Source organism: Podarcis gaigeae, assembly GCF_964106915.1.
Source record: "Podarcis gaigeae genome assembly, chromosome: 2".
NCBI lineage: Eukaryota > Metazoa > Chordata > Lepidosauria > Squamata > Lacertidae > Podarcis > Podarcis gaigeae.
The window spans coordinates 72807651-72827300 of NC_139679.1; the positions used below are offsets into that span (position 1 = coordinate 72807651).

Consider the following 19650-nt stretch of genomic DNA (forward strand, 5'->3'; position numbering starts at 1 on the left):
TGGTTTTAAATTATTGTATTTTTTTCTATGCTTTTGGCTATTCTTATTTTGTCCGTATTGAGTCCCTGTCAGGGAAATAGACAGAGTTTGAATACATTTATTATTATTATAATACCCCACAGCGTGAAAGAATCCACTGCTACTCCTTATGTTCCCAGTATGGTATCAGATACTAGAACATCTTCAGGCAATCTACAGACATCTTAAAGAGGGGACCATCACATCTCACTCATACAACATTGCAGATTGACATCCTGGTCTTCAGGAGCAAACTCTAGCTTTGAATTGCACAGCATCCTTACTGAATTTGTGCAAGAAATACATAATGAACTCCATTCCTAACATATTTTGTATATAAAGTCTTGTGCTTTTATTATACATCTCAGCTTTTCCTACCTACCAACTACAGCAATTCTTCTCATATAGGATTGCATTATGTCTACCCCCTTACAGCAGTCTCTTTTGCTTCATCATTAATATATGTTTCATACTCTGTGGTGTGGCTCAGTATCAGCAAGATACTGAACACACCCAAGTCCAAAATAGCAAGTGCTCCCTTTTCTGCATCCTAAAAACCCATGCAAGCGGAGAAGCTGTGTGTTCTCTCTTGTGCCATCTAGTGGCAAAAAGAAAAATAGCCTTTTGTGCTTTGGGAAAAACATGTTAACTGCTAAGGAACTCCTACGTGGCATCTCAGAGGAACTTTCCCTTCATTAGTACATATGAAAACAAGACATCCATGTGGGAATTGTCATGAGATCTTTCGCTTTAGTACCTGCCAGGACAGCTGCGCAAGGGAAAATCGTATCACATTCCCTAAAATGTCCATCAACTCACCTTCGTCAGTCATATCCTTTTCTACACAGACATAAGAAATCTATATTTTGGAAAGCAGATAAATTGCAGTGGAAAGGTGCTTCCAGACATTGGGGGGGGGGGTTAATCTAGGAGCATTCTAATTTTCTGGCTCTAGCAGGCTGTACATCTGTATTCTTGCTCTGTCAAGCTATTGTGGTAAGCAACACAGGTTTTCCAGTCTTAGCATTACAGTTTGCATCTGTAAGAAGCCGGTACAAGTGCTAATAAATGTTTTCTATTGCAAAGTTGTCCCAGTCAATAAACCTGCTGTTATGTTTTGAACTAATTGCAGTTTTTAAACGACCTTCAAGTGCAGTCCCCAGTACAGCACATTGCAGTAGTTTAAAAAAAGACTGTGCCAAAATCAAGAACAACTATCTCTGGCTTAGCTTTGTCTCTCTGAGACCACTTGGGCCACTATGGATAAGACTAAATCTAATAGCATCCCCAGACTACAGGCCTGATTCTTAAGGGGGAGTGCAACCCCATCCAGAACAGGGGACATAGCATCTCCCATGGCAGACAGACTAGAATACTATACATGCCACACCCCAAATTTATGGGTGACTTCGCTCAGATGTTAACATCACAGAATGGAACCTGGCAGAACACCAGAGACAGAGCTGCAGTCCCCAGCACCACCTTCTGAAATAGTATGGAAAAAAGTCCCCCCAATCTTGACTTCAGACAGCCTTTCCAGAAACATACCATGATTGATTATATTGATAGCTGCTGAGAGGCCCAGGAAAATTGACAGGGTTTTGCAGTATCCCAACCCTACACCCAGCAGAGTTCATTCCTCAGGACAACCAATGCTATTTCAATGACAAAACCAGGTCAGAAAAAGGATTCGGGTGGGTCCAAAGAATTTGTGTCATCCAAGAATGTCTGCAGTTGCACTTAAGCAGCTTTCCCCTAATGGGAATGTTTGTGACCAGCTAACGGGGGGGGGGGGGGGAGTCTTGTGGAGACAAAGGAGCCTTCTTAGGGAATGACCATGTGACCATTGTCTTCAAGGTAATCAGGATTGCACACACACCCCTCTTTTCATGGAACATTTATCACTTCATGGAGCCAACTGGTCAAACCCTCTCCTGCTTGATATAGTAAGCAAGATGGTTGTACCTAACGGGTAACTGGCTCTGGTCCTTGTCTCAGCAATTGAAAGTCATTTCATAAAAAAGGAATTGATGGCACTCTGGATGTATTCATTGCAGATCTACAAGAATGCAGAGTGCAGGTTGCCACAGATGCAAGCAATTTTATCCTCAGAGTACTTAGTAGATGAGTGATAACAGACATCCAAGGACTTATCCCATCAACTTATGTCCCAGTACCTCCATTTTCTCCCTCTCCTGCATGCTTTAGACTCAGACAGTGTCATTTTGAAACACCAGCTGTATTTACTTGGCTTTTTGTGTCTGTAAGTTTGAGTGTTGCATATATCTGAGCAGACACTGAACAGGTCAAAGAGATATTAGTTGGGGACTTTTGGCCTGTGAATCTAATTAGGCCTGCCAGACCATTTTGGCCAAGCCATGCCTACCTGCCCAGCACCTGATGTCATATATATCGCATCAGGTGTGGGGCAGATAAAAGCGCAGTGGGGGTTTGCAAGGCAGATTGAAGCACCAGCTGTTAGGTGGTTGTTGGGGCTTCAAATCACCACCTAGGGATCTCTACAAGCATCAACAATCAACATGTTGAAGGTGCCTGAAGTGCACAGCCAACAATCAGCTGATTGTTGGGAATCCAAAGCACATCTCTTACAAGCAGCAGGGATTGGCTGCACTAGGAAAGTCCCTATTGGGAAATCCATAGTGCAGTTGAGGAGGCTAGAGGAAACAGCTTGGAGGAGGCTAGAGGAAAATGCTGGAGGAAGCACTAAAAAATGAGGATTTATCCCTCTGCAAAGAAAGTGGTTTGGATTCAGAGTCCTTCATCCAGCTCTTTGAATCCAATTTATTTCTTCTGGAGAGAGAGAAATGTTCAGCTTTCAATCTTTCTCTTTCTCTCTCCAGAAGAAACAGCTTGATAAACTTAGGGCTTACATGCTAATCCCTACATGCTTCCCATGTAGGGATTTTGTAGTGTTTGAAGTGCCCTGCAATAGTCATGAAAAGCATTTGACAGTTACACTTCTGGAATGACAACTCTCCAGAATAGGCTTGCATATATGTCAGCCATGAGTTGTATTTGGATTTTTAAGGTGTTTTCTTGCCTGACTTGAAGATACTGCCTCAGTGTGTGAACTGATCATGATGCTCTTGGGCAAATTCTACTGATGAAACAAGTGCTGTTTACATTTTTGATGCAGCATAATGTGTTAATATATTCCTCCCTTGTCAGTCTTTGGGAGGTGTCCCTCAGTGCAACTGGAGGGTTGCCTAAAGCAATGATATCAAAGTTTTGCCATTATTTCTCCATGTCTACTCTGCACACCTCTCTGCATATCCAGTATTCCATGCTGTAGAATAACCTGTTCTGCAGGAGAATTTCCCCAGCAGGTAGACTTGGACATTTCCATTTGATTAACGTTCCAACAATGAATATTTTAAAAGGCTGGACTTGGATTACAGCCTTGGTGTGTGCACATACACAGTCATTTACAGATGCACTCTCAGTGCATCTACCTGTACACAGTGCTAATATCTTCAGTTTCTTGATTAACAGGCTGGGGCCCAGGTTGACAAAAAGCCCTCATTCCCTGAACACCCACTCTCCAGCCCACTTAGCAAAAGATGGAGCCCTCGTGGGTGACAAAAAATAGCTGAAGGCTGTATTACGTAATGGTTGCTTTAATTTTGGCATTTCCCTAGAACACTAGCACTAATTGCAGCATCAGTAAGGGCACAATAGCTGGGTTAGACGAAGGGTCCCTCTAGTCTATCATCCTGTTAGATGCTTCTAGGAGACCCCCGCCTGCAGCCTCCCCCATTGCTTCCTCCCTCTGCCCCCAGGAACTGGTATTCAGAGGTTCCATTTATTTACCATGACTGATAGCTGTTGATAGCCTTATCCTCCGTAAACCTGTCTAATCCTCTTTTAAAGTCATCACAACATCTTGCGGCAACAAATTCTATAAGCTCATTACGTGCTGTTTGAAAAAGTACTTTCTTTTGTCTGTCCTGAATCTTATCACCAATTAATGTAAATAGTGACCCTGAATTCTAGTTAGGAAGGGGGAGGGATCTCTTTTTTTAGTTATTTTCTCTAGACCATTCAAAATGTTTTTCTCCAGTACAACTTCCACAATATCCCTCTTGTTCACCTGTAAAAGCCTCAACTGCTTTAACCTTTCATGGTAGGGAAGGTGCTATACACTCATCATTGTGTGCCCTCTTTCAGCATTTGCTCCAGCTCTACCATATTCTTTACATATTCAAATACGGTTGTATTATAGCTTTGTACCAAGCCATTACAATACTGACCACTTTATTATTTAGAATCTTATAAACAGCTCTACAATATTCTTTACATATTCAAATACGGTTGTATTATAGCTTTGTACCAAGCCATTACAATACTGACCACTTTATTATTTAGAATCTTATAAACAATCCTTTATATGAAATTTGTTTTTATCACTGATGCCTCACAATGAAGTGATGTTTTCCACCCGGCATATATGTGGGTGGATTTTTTTCTCTCGGTGTTTATCACTTTTCCATTTTCAGTTAATCTAACTTGCTATTTTGTTTTGCCCATTCACTCAGTTTGCGGACACCCTTCAGGATAGGAGTAGGGACTCTGTCAAGAGTTCCACTGTGAGGGAGAGGTCAGCTTGGCCAGCACACTCCCGGCAGGAAATGCACTAGGGAAGCACCACCCAGCAGGACTGAACTCTCTGCTCATCAGCTGAGAGGGATGTTAAATCCTGCTGTTTTGACTGTATACCAGTTCCCTGTGGGGACCTGGTGGGCACAGCCAATGCAGAATTCAACCTCGCCCATCAGCTGATTGGCAGGTGGAAGTGCTTTGGGGAAAATTGAAGGTCAAATTGGACCCCCTGGTAGGCCAAGATTGGCCTGTCGGCTGTAGGATCCCTTTCCCTGCTTAAGGAGCTCTTCTCATTCTACATCAAGCCCCATTCTGATTGATATCATCAAAAAACTTGGCCACCTTACGACTTACTCCTTGACCTGATGTAAATAAGTTAAATCGCATTGGTTCCTATACATATCCTTGAGGGACTCCACTGCTTACTTCTGTCCATTGTGAATACTGTCAATTTCTTTCTTCCTGTCTTATGATGCCTCTTTTTTAACCAATTATCATGAGAGGACCCTGAACAAAGGTTAGACTAATAGATTTGTAATTTCCTGATTTTCTGCCAGCTTTAAAAAGTTGATACAGTATTATTTTAAGGAAATCAGTTTTAATGACAAAGGTCATATTTTAATTGGAGGATCAACGATTTCATATTGGGTGTGTGGCATCTGGTGACTTTTTTGTGGTCAATTAGCCATAGACCTTCATCTCTTGCCATCTCTAATGAATACTAGTTCCTGTATCTTCCACAGTGAATTCATCCAGCTTCTCAGTAATCTTCCTATTCTCATTCAGCAATTCTTTCACACCACTTTTGTCTTAACAGTCTGACAGCTCCCCAGGCTAGTTTCCTCATTCTAAAGGATCAAAATAAAGCTGTATAGTTTTGAACAATATCTCCCTCAAATTTTATTCACTTGGTTTATTGTCATTTTACATTTGTTTTACCAGAGTTTAAGCTCTTTTTGTTTTCCCAATTTGGACAAGGCATCCATTTTCTAAAAGAAAGCTTCTTCCTTTTACTGTTTCCTTGAAGTCTGCTCATTAACTAGGTGGGCATCTTCCTGGCTTTGTTTATTCCTTTCTAATCTGCTGTATAGATTTTATCTGAGCTTCTAGTACAGTATGTTTCATTAGCTTCTAAGTGTTCTGAAGACATCTGACTCTCCCTTTCAACTTCCTTTTAACTAATCCCCTCATTTATTAGGTTTGTTCCGTCAATAACATTATGATTGGCATTCTGGTATTCTGACACTATTCTCATCTTGCTTTTGCCTTCAGGCTTTACACTTGGGACTTCAAGTACTGCAGGATAGTTATTTATTGTTTGATGAACAGCTTGTGTTTGTTAGCTGACAGAATAAAAGATTAGTACCTCTCTGTGTATCAGCTACTAGCTGAGGATGCATAGTGGTAGTGATGTGTAAAATGTTCATGATCTTCAATATTTTCATGCAACCATCATTTCAAAGGGTCCACAACTTCCTCTTTATTTCCATTTCAAGATTATTTTCATGCTTCTTCCACAGCTCTCCCCCACCACCTCCACTTCAGCTCAGCACTACATGATGTACTTTAATAGGTTAGACACACATGAGAGATGACACATTTTACAAATGATGCAGACTCAAACTCTTGGCAGATTCATTTGACTCCTCCACGCTGTCATTTATCCTGGGTCACTACTGAAATTCTGTTGATTTCACCAGCACTAGACCTACCTCTACAGTATAAACACTTCTGATTGACATATGCACTGAGAATGTGTGGAACTCACCTAGGTATAGTCTGCTACTGTTTAGGCAACTACAAATTGTATGCAGTAAAAAAGGGAGAAATTTTCCCATTCCTCAGCGTGTGGCTTCAAAGCTGCGGCCTGTTTTATGTGCTGTTCACTTCTTCTTGGAGCTGCTACTGCAGGATCTGCCGCAATTGTCTCTCCTTCTCTATTGACATCTTGCAGCTGAGGAGTGAGAGAAATCCCTGAAAATCAGCTGCTTTGACAGGCCAAGATAGCAATGACACTAGGGTCCAAGAGTGTTCCTTGTCAGCTCTAGAATCTGGAAGAACCAGCTGATACCCACTGATACTTGCTGCCCAAATTTCAGCGGCAGAAATCTCCCTTCTGCAGTTGCTGCTGGAGCTGTTGCATGGCTTTTAAAAGACAATTACCTAAGATGATGTAGGAATCCAAATGCTGCTTGTCGTGAGCCCTGTTGCTGCAAAATGGACTGTTGAGACTGTTGCAGGAGTGCAAGGTAGAAGGCTAAATATGGCTGCATTATAAGTGCACTGTAAGTATCACAAGCTACCAATGCATTGAATAGTAGAGAGCAGTGGAACTATGTAAGCCTCTCTTCCTTTCTCACAATTTTTCCTTTCCTTCTCATTCTCTGTATCCCTTGTTTCCTCTCTGCTTCCTTTCTCTAAGGGAGTCAAAATACTGGTTAAAAGTGCAATACTTCTAGATAGTTCAGGATATAAAGGAATCACGGGTTAATACCTGCCTTGAAAATCTCAAAACATTGCAAGGCCACGTTAGCCTGATATATACTGAAACTTTATGAAGATCAAGTTATGTCTGGTGCCTGTACAAAGATTTTTGGGAGATCCCAGGTTGGTGAGATCCCAGAAAAATCAAAGTGAGGATCTATCTACTCTTTTGTTTCCCCTGCAATGAAGGGTGACTGCTGAATGCAATAGAGAAGCAAGAAAGTGTGCTTTTGCGAAACTGCACCATTCCTCCAGGGCACAAGTCACCAACCTTTTTGGACTAGTGGGCACATTATGAAATTTCAGAGAGTTCCAGGTCTCAAAATGACTGCCATGAAGGCAGGGGTGCCATAACACAAAATTAGATGCCCACCACTAACAACCTTATTCTTGCCATGGAAACTCAGCTACGTTCTGCTGGTCCTGATTATGGAGATCCAACTCTGACAGATGCTGTTGCTCTCTAATAACAACACGGAGCATTCCCCAGGAAAAAGCAAAAATATACTAGGTAGCCACACCACTCTCATTTTACAGAAATCACTTAGAAGTTACCATATTTTTCGCCCTATAGGACGCACTTTTCCCCCTCCAAAAATGAAGGGGAAATGTGGGTGCGTCCTATGGGGCGAATACAGGCTTTCGCTGAAGCCTGGGGAGCGAGAGGCTCTCACTCTCCAGGCTTCAGGAAGCTCTGCGCAACCCTCCGGAGCCCGACGCGAAGCCGCGTCGGCCTCCGGAGAGTCGCGCAAAGCTGCCTGCCCTCCCGGGCTCCGTGCAGCTCTGCGCATCCCTCAGGAGCCCGGCGCCAAGCCGCGTCGGCCTCCGGAGGGTCACGGAGAGCTGCCTGCCCTCCCGGGGTCCGTGCAGCTCTGCGCGACGCTCCGGAGCCCGGCGCCAAGCCGCGCCGGCCTCCAGAGGGTTGCACAGAGCTGCCTGCGCTCCCGGGGTCTGTGCAGCTCTGCGCGACGCTCCAGAGCCCGGCGCCAAGCCGCGCCGGCCTCCGGAGGGTCGCTCAGAGCTGCCTGCCCTCCCGGGCGCCGTGCAGCTCTGCGCATCCCTCCGCAGCCCAGCGGCAAGCCGCGCCGGCCTCCGAAGGGTCGCGCAGAGCTGCCTGCCCTCCCGGGCGCCGTGCAGCTCTGCGCATCCCTCCGCAGCCCAGCGGCAAGCCGCGCCGGCCTCCGAAGGGTCGCGCAGAGCTGCCTGCCCTCCCGGGGGTCGCGCAGAGCTGCCTGCATTAGGAAGCCTCAGCACGCCCGGGCTTCGCACAGCTGTCCGCAATCCTGGGGAGACCGGTGCGGCTCCCTAGGCTTGCGGATAGCAGGCTCTTCTGGGGGCTGGGGTCGGGGAAGCTCGGGCTTCCCCTGCGCCAGCCCCGTGCCTGGGGGGAAATACTTTTTTTTCTTTATTTCCCCCCCAAAAAAGTAGGTGCGTCCTATAGGGCTGTGCGTCCTATGGGGCGAAAAATACGGTACCTGCAAATCTTACCCCATAACTTTCTTTCTAAGAAGGCTAGAGACACTTGCCCAGGGACACCACTGGTGACCTAGGGCTAGCAAGCCCTGTGTGGGAAAGCATCTCTCATTTTTCAGCAATGAGAAATGAGAACTGGCTGCTATGAAAATACTCATGAAATGATCTCTGACTGCCCAAAAGCTAATTGTTAATATTTCTGCTCATCAGAATGTCTTCATGTCAGACAGATGACATTTTGCCTGCAAGGCATCCTTGCCCTCTCTGCTTGGCCCAATGGAAACCTGCAGGCTGCATGGCCCTTAGAGACCAATCAGAGATACTGATTCCAAGAGATACTCCTCCAAGATCTACATGAAAGCTGTCGCTTTCTCTGATCCTGTATAGTCATTTCAAAATATGTTACTTGCATGACCTAAGATACTCTAACACTGCAAAACATTGTTCTCTAACAATGTTAGGGTCTCATATGTCCACTGGTTATGTAAGATCTGCCAAGGTGGCAAGACCTTTGGGGAGATTTCCTTCCACCTGGATTTTACATACTGTTTGACTTGGGCTTTTGCAAATGCAAGACCACAAAAAAAACCAATAAGAAAAAAATCTCAGGATCATTTGAACTTCAAAGACAATGGATTTACACCTTCAGACTAAATAAGGTTGCCTTTCCCAGACAGACAAATTTTGCATTATTAGAAACTTTCATTGCCTGCAAAAGCAGAAATCTTCCCAAGTTAATCTAAGCAAAGATTTTTATTTTGACTTTTAATTTTTTAAAAAAAAAATCTGTGAACCAGACAGAGTTGATTTTGTTCTGGCTCATTAGAGAAAAATATTCAAGCTGATTCCTGCTTCTTTCAGAACTCATTTCCTCAATGTCAGTAACTGTGGTGATTCATATAGTATAATATTACCATTAACATCATTATTCAATTTAGCCTTTCCAATATTAAGAAGCAGTCCCCCACACACCTGCCCCAAATCATGAGAATTTGTATACAGTATATTTTAGTTGTACATTTTAGTTTTGAAGATAACCACCCAAAGGCTTCCTGAATTGGACATTCTCAGTGGGTGTTTTTTGGGGGGAGGGGATAAAGGAATGAGGGGCCTCTACTCATATATTGATAAAAGTGTTGTGGGTGCCAGCACAAAATGGCTGCCATGTGCTGCAAATGAACAAAATAAAAAGAAGTCCTGGTACTCTATATCCAGTGAGTACTTTAGCACATGCTAATCTAGGGCGTTGCCAAATTTCAAAACCTCCATAGAAATACAATTTCCTTAACCTAATTTAATTTAATGTAATGTAATGTAATGGAGAGGGTGAATCATCATTAAGCAGAATCATTACCATATTGGCCCAAATATAAGCCGCACCCGAACACTGGCATCGCAAAGTGGGGGCAGGGGGGGCAGCGTGCCCCGTGTTCCATGTCTGGGGGGGTGTGACAAGAAGGCACCCTGCGGGGTGCTTGCCCTGCCCAGCCCAGGCGTGTCAGCACAAGCAGCCATCGCGCCGCTGCAGCCAAATGTGGAGGATCCTCTGCTCATGGCTGCAGCCGCGAGCAGAGGATCCCACCACCATCCATACGGCTCTCGGGCGGCGGCGGCAAACTGCTACGTACAACGCATGCGCAGTGTCGCACGCATGCGCTGTATGTAGCGACGCTGCACATGTTCTGTACATAGTGGTTTGCCACTGGTGCCGCTGGAGCGCTGTATGGACGCGGTGGGATCCCTATGCCGCCAGTAGGAGTCGCTTACAGCGAGCTGGGGGCCCCCTCCCAGCCTCCCTCCGTCCCCGGCTCGCCATAAGCAGCTACTGCTTTGCTGCTTTACAGCGAGCTGGGGAGGGGGGGGGACGGATGGGAGCCGTGGCTCCTGAGAGGACAAGCTGCGCAGCTTTGCCAGCACCCTGGCAAAGCAGCATAGCTCCCCCCCTTCCCCCGATGGCTCGGGGTACTTGGGAGTCGCGGGGGTGGGGACGCAGAGGAGTAGGGAGCGGGGGCAGACCACCCCAGGTTTCATCACTGAGGAGGTGACATTTGGTGCCTGCCCGTGACTCCCAAGCCTACCCCTAGCTGTCGATGTGGGGGGGTGACAAAAAAAAATTCCACACCAGGTACCACCTGGGCTTGCTACGCCTCTGCACCCGAATATAAGTCATTCCCTTAAAATTCCACAGGCACTCACACCCATTCCATTTTACCATATGTCTGTTTCAGTTTTTGTAAGGTTGTGAATTTAAGCCACACTTTAACTTAACTTTTCACGGTTGGAATTTGAAAGAAAAAACCTGCGGCTTGTATTTGGGCCAATATGGTACATAGAATCATTGAGGATTCTGTGTCAGAGATGGGCTGGAGCATGACAGCTGGGGGAATGTGTGGGAAAAGGAGGCAGGTGGTAGTGGGGAAGATCCCTCAGAAGGGGCCAGTGATTTGTGAGGTTCTGAGGAGATTGAGGGGAGTCAGGAGGAAGAAACCGGGGAGTCAGAGACGGAGGGGAAAGAAGGAAGGAAAAGCTGGAAGAGGTCTCAGAAGCTGACCATTGACATCCCCCCTCTCTCCTCCTTCGCTGTATCTCTGCTCAAGGAGAGGCTTGAAATGAGGGGAGCAACTGATGCTTGCGCACACCACATCAGACAAGGGGTGTGGGTAAGAAAGCAGGAAGGGGCGAGGCCACACTGTTGCTCCAACTCTCCAAGATAGAGCACCGTTCTGCAGAGGTAGATTTCCTAGGCAGTTAGTTAGCAGGAAGGGGCGTGCATATCCTTTGCACCTTAGCAGCTGATGTAACCAAGTGCTTTGCTAATAAAGAACTAAAATTCCTGTTGCTTGTCCTCATTGGTCTGGCTGCATGCGGCATCCTTGTGACTCAAGTGCTTCTGAGTCCTGGTGAGTTTTAAGGTAAAGGTAAAGGTACCCCTGCCCATACGGGCCAGTCGTGTCCGACTCTAGGGTTGTGCGCCCATCTCACTTAAGAGGCCGGGGGCCAGCGCTGTCCGAAGACACTTCCGGGTCACGTGGCCAGCGTGACAAGCTGCATCTGGCGAGCCAGCGCAGCACACGGAAACACCGTTTACCTTCCCGCTAGTAAGCGGTCCCTATTTATCTACTTGCACCCAGGGGTGCTTTCGAACTGCTAGGTTGGCAGGCGCTGGGACTGAACGACTGGAGCGCACCCCGCCACGGGGATTCGAACCGCCGACCATGCGATCGGCAAGTCCTAGGCGCTGAGGTTTTACCCACAGCGCCACCCGTGTCCCTTCCTGGTGAGTTTTAACAACCATTAATTTGCAAGGTTAAACTTTGTCTCCATCACAAGATTAGAGCCAGTGTGGTGTAGTATTTAAAAGTGTGGGACTAGGACCTATTACTGTTGAGTAATACACCCACCTGGTAACTAAAAATGGAAATGTGTTATTTCACACACATGGTTACCTGCTATCTAAATTAAGCTTTCCATTACCTTCTAGATTTCAACCCTGCAGTCAAACACCCTCATTCGGAAAGTGAAACGGACACTGCCTAGCCCCCCACCGGAAGAAGCTCATCTCCCTCTGGCCAGCCAAGCTCACTCACAGATGTACATGCCGGGCCTCATGCAGAAGGGAGTAGCAGGGCCAGCCATTCAGGTGACGAAGGCCAGCCTCCTCAAAGACATAGACCGCGACTTGAAGCTAGTGGAGCACGAGTCCACAAAGCTGCGGAAGAAACAGGCTGAGCTTGATGAAGAAGAAAAGGAGATTGATGCCAAACTGAAGTACTTGGAACTGGGGATTACGCAGAGAAAAGAGTCTTTGCTGAAGGACCGGAACGTCCGTGACTATCCCTACCTGAGATGCTTGGGGGAAAACAGGGATTATATGTCTGACAGCGAGCTCAACAACCTACGACTCTCTGGCTATGAGAGTCTGACGAGGCCTAGTACTGCCCCTTCCAATCAGTACGCTGACTTTTCCAGTGCACAGTACACATCAGCCTCCTCTTACACACCATATCAGTACTCCTCAGGACAAGCTGCCCCACCAGCCCCAGCCGCATTCCAGCAAGCAAGGTTTCAGCCTCCACACTACCCCTCAGCAAGCAATGTCCCTGCGCAGAATGGATTCCAAGCAAGCCAGATGCCGGCCTACCCTTCCCAAACGACATACCAGAGTCACAGCTTTACTCCAAGCACTGGGTATCAGTCTGAACAGGTTCTGCAAAGTCACCAAGGCTTCCGGCCACCTTACCAAGCACAGACCACGTATCCCAATCAGACACCTCTGCAGCCAGCACAGAGCGCTCTTTTCCAGACCCACGCGGACACACACACCACCTCCCAGAAACCGCGGCAGACATCGCTAGCTGACCTCGAGCAGAAGATGCCCACTAATTATGAAGTAATAGGCAACCCCACTGTGGTCATCTCAGCTGCAACTCCAGAAGTGACGTACAGCACCACAACTGTGACCAGCAGCTACGACCAGTACAAGCCGCCAGAAGGAAGGCTGGTGGACAGGAGCGGCGTAGCCCAAAGTCCCTCGACCAGCTATTCCTCTGACTCCCTCTACACCAACCTGGAGCAGAACATTCCTCGGAACTATGTAATGATTGATGACATCAGTGAACTAACCAAAGAGAGCACCTCAGCAGAGGGCCAAAAAGGAGATTCGCAGTTGCAGAGCAGCAATGGGCGATATATGAAAGAAAAGAGTGACTTCACAGACACAGATGTCTCCAGCAGGCCTTGTTGCTACCCAAAGGGAGAAGAGTCAGAGGAGGACATGTATGATCACCACGGCCCTGACCATCGTGGGAGAGGCTACCATAGGGGCCCAGAGAGCAATGGGAGGATGTCGGGTAGCTCCGGCTCCTACTACTATGGGGACAGTGATTACAGGCACTCCACTCGCCCAGACAAGCCTGGGTCCACCATGGGAGTGCAGAAGCACTCTTCCAAAAACTTGGCCCCAGCTGTCATCTCTTCCAAACGCAGCAAGCATCGGAAACAAGGTATGGAACAGAAGATCTCAAAATTCTCCCCTATAGAAGAAGCAAGAGATGTGGAATCAGACCTGGCCTCTTACCCAGCAACCACGTCAGTCAGCAGCAGCAGTGTGGCATCCAGAGCAAAGAAGATGCAAGACGACATCACATACGGCCTCAAAAAGAATGTATATGAACAGCAGAAGTACTATGGTGGGTCTGCCAGGGATACGATGGAAGAAGATGACAGGGCATACAGTGGCGGACGATCAAGATCGTCTGGTTATGTGTCAGAGAGAATGTCGAGCCGTGAGATCAGGAGCAGGTCCTACGAGAGAGAGAGCATGGAGAGGCCTCAGAGAGGCAGTTCCAAACCTTCTTCCCTTAGCATGAGTCAAAGTCGCGGGCGACCTCCAATTCGCACACAAACCTCAGAAGAAGAGAGCCCCATCAGTCCTTTGGGGAAGTCCATGGGCGTATCGCGGTCCTCGGGTGGGCCTCTCCCTCAGTCTGCTGGGGACAGCTGCTCTCAGTTCTGCTCCAGTCACTCATTGCCTGATGTACAAGAACATATCAAAGATGTGCCAAGAACCCACTCTTACAAGCATGAGGAAGGTTACATCATGGATGATTCACACTGTGTTGTTTCAGACAGTGAAGGTAATGGCTACCTGTGGTAACTTAACCCCAGAGCATGCCCAAGCGGGTCATATTTGCAAGGACAATACCACAGCCTCCGTTTCCTTGCCAGGTGCCTTTCTCCCGCATTTTGCTTTGTTTTGGTGGTTCTGTGTTAGCATGCTGCACTCTGCATGTCCTACTGGTGCTCTGCTCACTGCTTGTTCAGTGTGATACTGTGCTATGATTCCTCTTTATCTATAGATATCTATTTCCCAAGCGGCTACTGTGGCATATCCTGTGTGCATGCAATCGGTTCCTTGCTTTCTTTTAATCCATTGCATGGCTTCATCCTGGGGTACATTCCCAACTGTGGATGAGGGGATTGACTGTGATTTGTTTTTGGTTTCTGAAGCCTATCACTTGGGTCAGGAGGAGACAGACTGGTTTGATAAGCCGAGGGAACCTCGTTCGGAGAGGATGAGGCATTATGGTGGCCACTCCTCATCCTCCCAAAGGAGGGGTCCAATTAAGCACACCTATCACGACTATGACGAGCCCCCGGATGAAGACATGTGGCATCACGATGACTACTCTCACCCGCGACACTCCTCTTCCAAAGAACACAGGCACCATGGAGACTACGGGAGGCATTCGTCCTCCTCCCGGCACTCCACCGATGACCTGCCAAAGAGGTCATCCAGGCAACATCCCAGAGATGCTGGCCGCCACGAGTCACGCGGACATGGGCAGCCCTCTTCCCAGAAGAAGGCTCAGCAGGCCGATATAAGAGCGCAGCCAGGTTATCCTTCCAGCTCCTCAGAGTACTCCCAGCAGTCTCGGCAGCCGTCGGGCTACCATCATACCTCAGAGTCCCAAAAATCGCAGAGGCAGGTGCAACATGGGCCGCCATCTCAGCAGCCAAAATCGGAGCCTCTTTCGCACCAACAGCAGCAGCAAGCGAGGCAGCAGCAAGTTGGGCAGCAGCAGCAGCAGCCGTCATCCAGGCAGCAGCAGCCGTCGAGCAGACAGCAGCAGCAGCAGCAGCAGCAAGCAGCTCCCTCGCAACAACCTTCTCAGCAACAGCAACAGCAAGCTAGGGTGCAGCAGCAGCAGCAGCAGCCACCGCCAGCAGGAACCCAAGCCCAGCCCTCCTCACGGCCAGCCCAACAACAGCCTGGCCAAGCCCAGCCAGCAGGCAAACCCCAATCTGCCCTCCAAGCACAACCTGGCACTCATCCAGCGGGACCAGTAAGTACCTACGTGCCTTTGCTCGGGGTCAGTTATACAGTAGGTCCCTCAGCTGACGATAGCTTGTTTTGCCCCACGTCAGGTGAGAGGGCTGGGCTAAGCGATGGCCTGTTCTGTAGTACAGGAGTTGCGCTGGGATTGCCTCACCTTAGAATGTCAAAGCAAGGAAATGTGCATTTGTGGACTGTGCATTGTACAGTCTAGGTCACTGTGGAGAATGGAGTCTTCCCAGCAGAGAGGAGGTTCATGGAACTAATAATAGGCTGCAGTAAGTTATAGAGGGGGCAGTTTGGACACAGACAAAGAAGAGGGGAGGGGAAAGGAAAGGAAAGGAAAGGAATGCACTTAAGGGAATGGCCTTTGTATAGGAGCTTTATATGTAGCTTTCTTGATGGAGATCACAGGCAGTAGCTCAGGAATCCTAGAGGGTGGGGAGTATCTGGTGGAGAATAGGGTGGGTGGATAAGGATTGCTGTGAGACAGCCAGGATGACCTGGCAGTTAAACTCTAGGAAGAAGGCTAAGAGAAAGACCCCAGGAGATGGGCTTCATTTTACCATTATTCATTCTCATTTGCATTAAATAAATACATAAATCACTGTTTGCTATATTACAGTCTAAAGCAGAGCAGATGGATGCATCCAAACCTACCACAAAAGTGCCACAGGTGGGGAAAGCACCCCAAACACAGCCACTGGGAGCAGCAGCAGGAGGTCAGTAGCTCCTTTCCAGCACCTGCAATTGTATGTGTTTTCCTTAAAAAGGGAGGCAGCACTAGTAGTTCAGTAGGCTCAGATCTCTCTGAGGGACGATTAGATTGAAGTCAAAGGGAGTTCCAAGACCATTTACTGTGGGGGGGGGGGGATGTCCTACCTGAGATTAAGAAGGCAAATGCTTTAGGTCATTTAGCCATGGTTTGCCCCAGAGTGTAGGCCAGTCAGTGTAGAATTAATTCACTTGAAACTAGTATTCTGTATGTCATAGAAAAGATAAACACAAGTAGAATGCCCAAAAGCAGCCTCCAGCTTCATTCCACATAGGGTACAATAGGTTCGCTTTGCATAGCTGTCAAAAATAAAAGGCTTCCCATTCCTTTCTCATTAACCAATTGGAGAAATGACTGCAAATTAAGTTGTCTCATCATTCAGCTCCAATTTAAAATACATTTTTCACCAAGAAGTTTTAGTTGTTTCTTGTGCCTGTCATACTGATATCTCACCAACACATTGTGCATCTTGGTTAACACTCTTAGAAATAGTGTGGCCATCATTTTCTGGTGAAGGTGGTTAGACAGAGATTGGTTATGGCCTATGAATGTGGGGCGGAGGGTATATGCAAATTGCCAGTTGGACCTACCCTTGGTGATATGGGAGAATATATCTTTAAATAAATGCATATATGCAGCTAAATAAATCCATACAAATCAATTTCTCTCTCTCCCAACAGGCATTAAGATAGGTTCCAAACCAGCAGGTGCTCCCACTTCTGCAGGGGCAGCCACTGGACTGCCAGGAGCTGAGGGAGAAAGCGTCTTCTCCAAAATCCTGCCAGGAGGGGCAGCAGAACAAGCAGGCAAATTGACAGAAGGTGAGAGGTTTCAGAGGCATCTTTCTTGGATGCCCCATGTCAAAGCACACGGGATTTGCTCCTGGAGACAGCTCACCTGTCTTCATGCTTGCACACGTGGATTTGTTCAACACTTCTTGCAGGACAAATGGCAGAACTGCAGGGCAACTGCTAATTCAGACCACCGGTCCGTCTAGCTCAGTATTATCTACACTGACTGGTAGTGGCTCTCTGGGATTTCAGGCAGGAGTCTCTCTCAGGCCTCTCTGGAGCAGGCAGAAATCTGAACCTGGGACCTTCTGCACTCACAGCAGATGCTCCGCTGCTGAGCCACAGCCCTTGTTTTAGTTTACACCTATGTGAGAATACAAGAAATAAGAAGCCAGCAAGAAAAGTAAAAGCTGTGAAGACGAAATCAAAATAAAGAAAATGGGGATTGGGTGGTAGAACACTGAAGGAAAAAGCCACGTTAGCATAGCAGACCATCAACACAGCAGGCCAAAAGTGCTCACTTGATGAGGAGGATCACTAAGGGCTAAAACAGAATTGCCTTATCCCAATGGCCAGCAGCTGCTTTCCATCAGCTCAGGCTAACCCTTCTGTTGGGAGATCCATTTTTACTTGAAATGCCAGGAAGTGACTTTCCTTCTACTTGCAAAGCATGTAACCATAGTCCCTTCCTGTGTCACAAACAGAGATGTGGGGACAGAGGGTGATAACGGGACTGGCAATGTGAAGGCTGATAATATGGAGGAGGGGCTCTTGTGAAATAGAAGAAGGGCCCTAGAAACTGAAGATTCAGTGGGAAAGAGGTGAGTGGGGGAAAGATGCAGTCAGTCTTTGGTACCGCATATGCTGATGGCATTTATTTCTCTTACTTTTACTCCCATAGCTGTGTCAGCTTTTGGCAAGAAATTCACATCATTTTGGTGAGAGAACATCGCTGGGTGAGTCGCTTTTTGTTGTGGTAATAATAATTTATTTCTTGTACCCCACACATCTGACTGGGCAGTCCCAGCCAGTCTGGGTGGCTTCCAAGCAAAACCCCTGATACTTTTCATCTTCTCTGGCCATTGCAATCCAAAGAGGTCCTTGCGTAATTTCCTGTTTAATAGCTTGGTTCAACTTCTGTCCCTCAACAGGTGCCTTTCTTTGCTGCAGCACCCTAACATTAGAGCTAACCTATTGTTCTGTTAATCCAAGCGCCCCCTTCAGTTACTCTGACGTTTTTCTTTTTTTTCTGCACATGTATATTTTTCTTTCCTTAATAGCCATATCTTTTTCTTATGTGTGTCTCTCCATCACCCCGGCAGGAGTTTGGGAGAATAAATGGAGATCTCATCATTGCACTGGAAAAACCTATGAAGAATCCATTGGAATTCAGTCTGCCGCACCAGACTCTGGGTATAACAGTGAGTGTCACCTCGTTGCCTCCATTCCTCCATTCTTCGGAGGGTGTGGATGAGATCAGATACTTGGCTTTCATCAAGGCTCAGAGATGGCCCCCAAGATACAAAGCCCAGAGGAGATATTTCTTTTACCTAGTCATATGATATCCTGCTTAGCTTATGGCAATTTGCCTAATAGTTTAGGTAAGCCATGCCACTTCCAGTCAAGAGTATATCCTGTTGCTGCTAAATGTTTGTTTAATGTCCACAGCATGCTACACACTGTACAGACTTAAAGAAAAGAGACAGTCCCCATTCAGACTTCTTATAGTCTGTATTAGGTGGATATAGCTAGTGGGGGCAGGGGAAGGCAGGGACTGACACGGAGGAGGAAATGAAGGTGCAGGTCGGTGCGGCTAGGATGGTTTCAAAGAATCATAGAGTTGGAGGGGATCCTGAGGATCATCTAGTCCTGAATGCAGGAATATGCAGCTGGCCCTTAACGGGGGACCAAACTGCAGCATTGGCGTTATCAGCACCACACTCTTAACCAGGCTTCCTCAACCTCAGCCCTCCAGATGTTTTTGGCCTACAACTCCCATGATCCCTAGCTAGCAGGACCAGTGGTCAGGGATGATGGAAATTGTAGTCTCAAAACATCTGGAGGGCCGAGGTTGAGGAAACCTGCTCTTAACCATCTGAGTTTGGGAAAGGCCTTATTAAAGGAATCTCCTCCCTTAGAGGTTTTTAAGCAGAGGTTGGATGGCCATCAGTCACAATGCTTTAGCTGACATTCCTGCATTGGACTAGATGATGCTCAGGGCCCCTTCCAACTCTACACTACGATTCTAAAGAAGAAGGGCTTAAAGGAGGCTGAGGCACTAAATACTCTTACATACAGCGGGAAGATGTTCTAGACCAGAGGACAGCATGTCTGGGGACAGCCGTGGCAGGGAAAAAGAGATGATAAAGCATGATGGAGCAAAACATCAGGTCGCCTGCTACAGCGGAGTTCCAACGCTAACTTCCTTGCAACAGTGCCTCTGCTGCTTAACCAGGAGCGAGAGGGACTAGGCAAGAGGGAGGCCAGGATGGTGTGTGCTCAACAATGGGGCTATTCCTTTGCTCCTGCCACGGCAGCCATGCCACACCAGCCTCCCTGCCATCTCCTCCTTCCCCTTCTTCCTCCTCACATTAAGCAGCAGTGACACACCTGCCAGGATGTCGCAGCTGCGCCCCACTGGGTGAACTCTGCTA

General features: G+C 47.3%; 1 protein-coding gene across 4 annotated transcripts in view; it reads left to right on the plus strand.

The window, feature by feature from the left end:
* Positions 1–19650, plus strand: part of BSN (bassoon presynaptic cytomatrix protein) — a 209197-nt gene that overhangs the window by 183262 nt on the left and 6285 nt on the right. For 2 of the 4 annotated variants that reach the window (XM_083726433.1, XM_083726432.1), the window contains exons 6-11: positions 12077–14231; positions 14605–15440; positions 16056–16152; positions 16886–17026; positions 17898–17952; positions 18319–18417. In XM_083726433.1, the coding sequence (XP_083582559.1) occupies positions 12077–14231; positions 14605–15440; positions 16056–16152; positions 16886–17026; positions 17898–17938 (3270 nt within the window). In that variant the 3' untranslated portion in view covers positions 17939–17952; positions 18319–18417. The remainder of the gene's footprint in view (positions 1–12076; positions 14232–14604; positions 15441–16055; positions 16153–16885; positions 17027–17897; positions 17953–18318; positions 18418–19650) is intronic. The other 2 variants (XM_083726435.1, XM_083726434.1) reach the window with 1 other exon arrangement.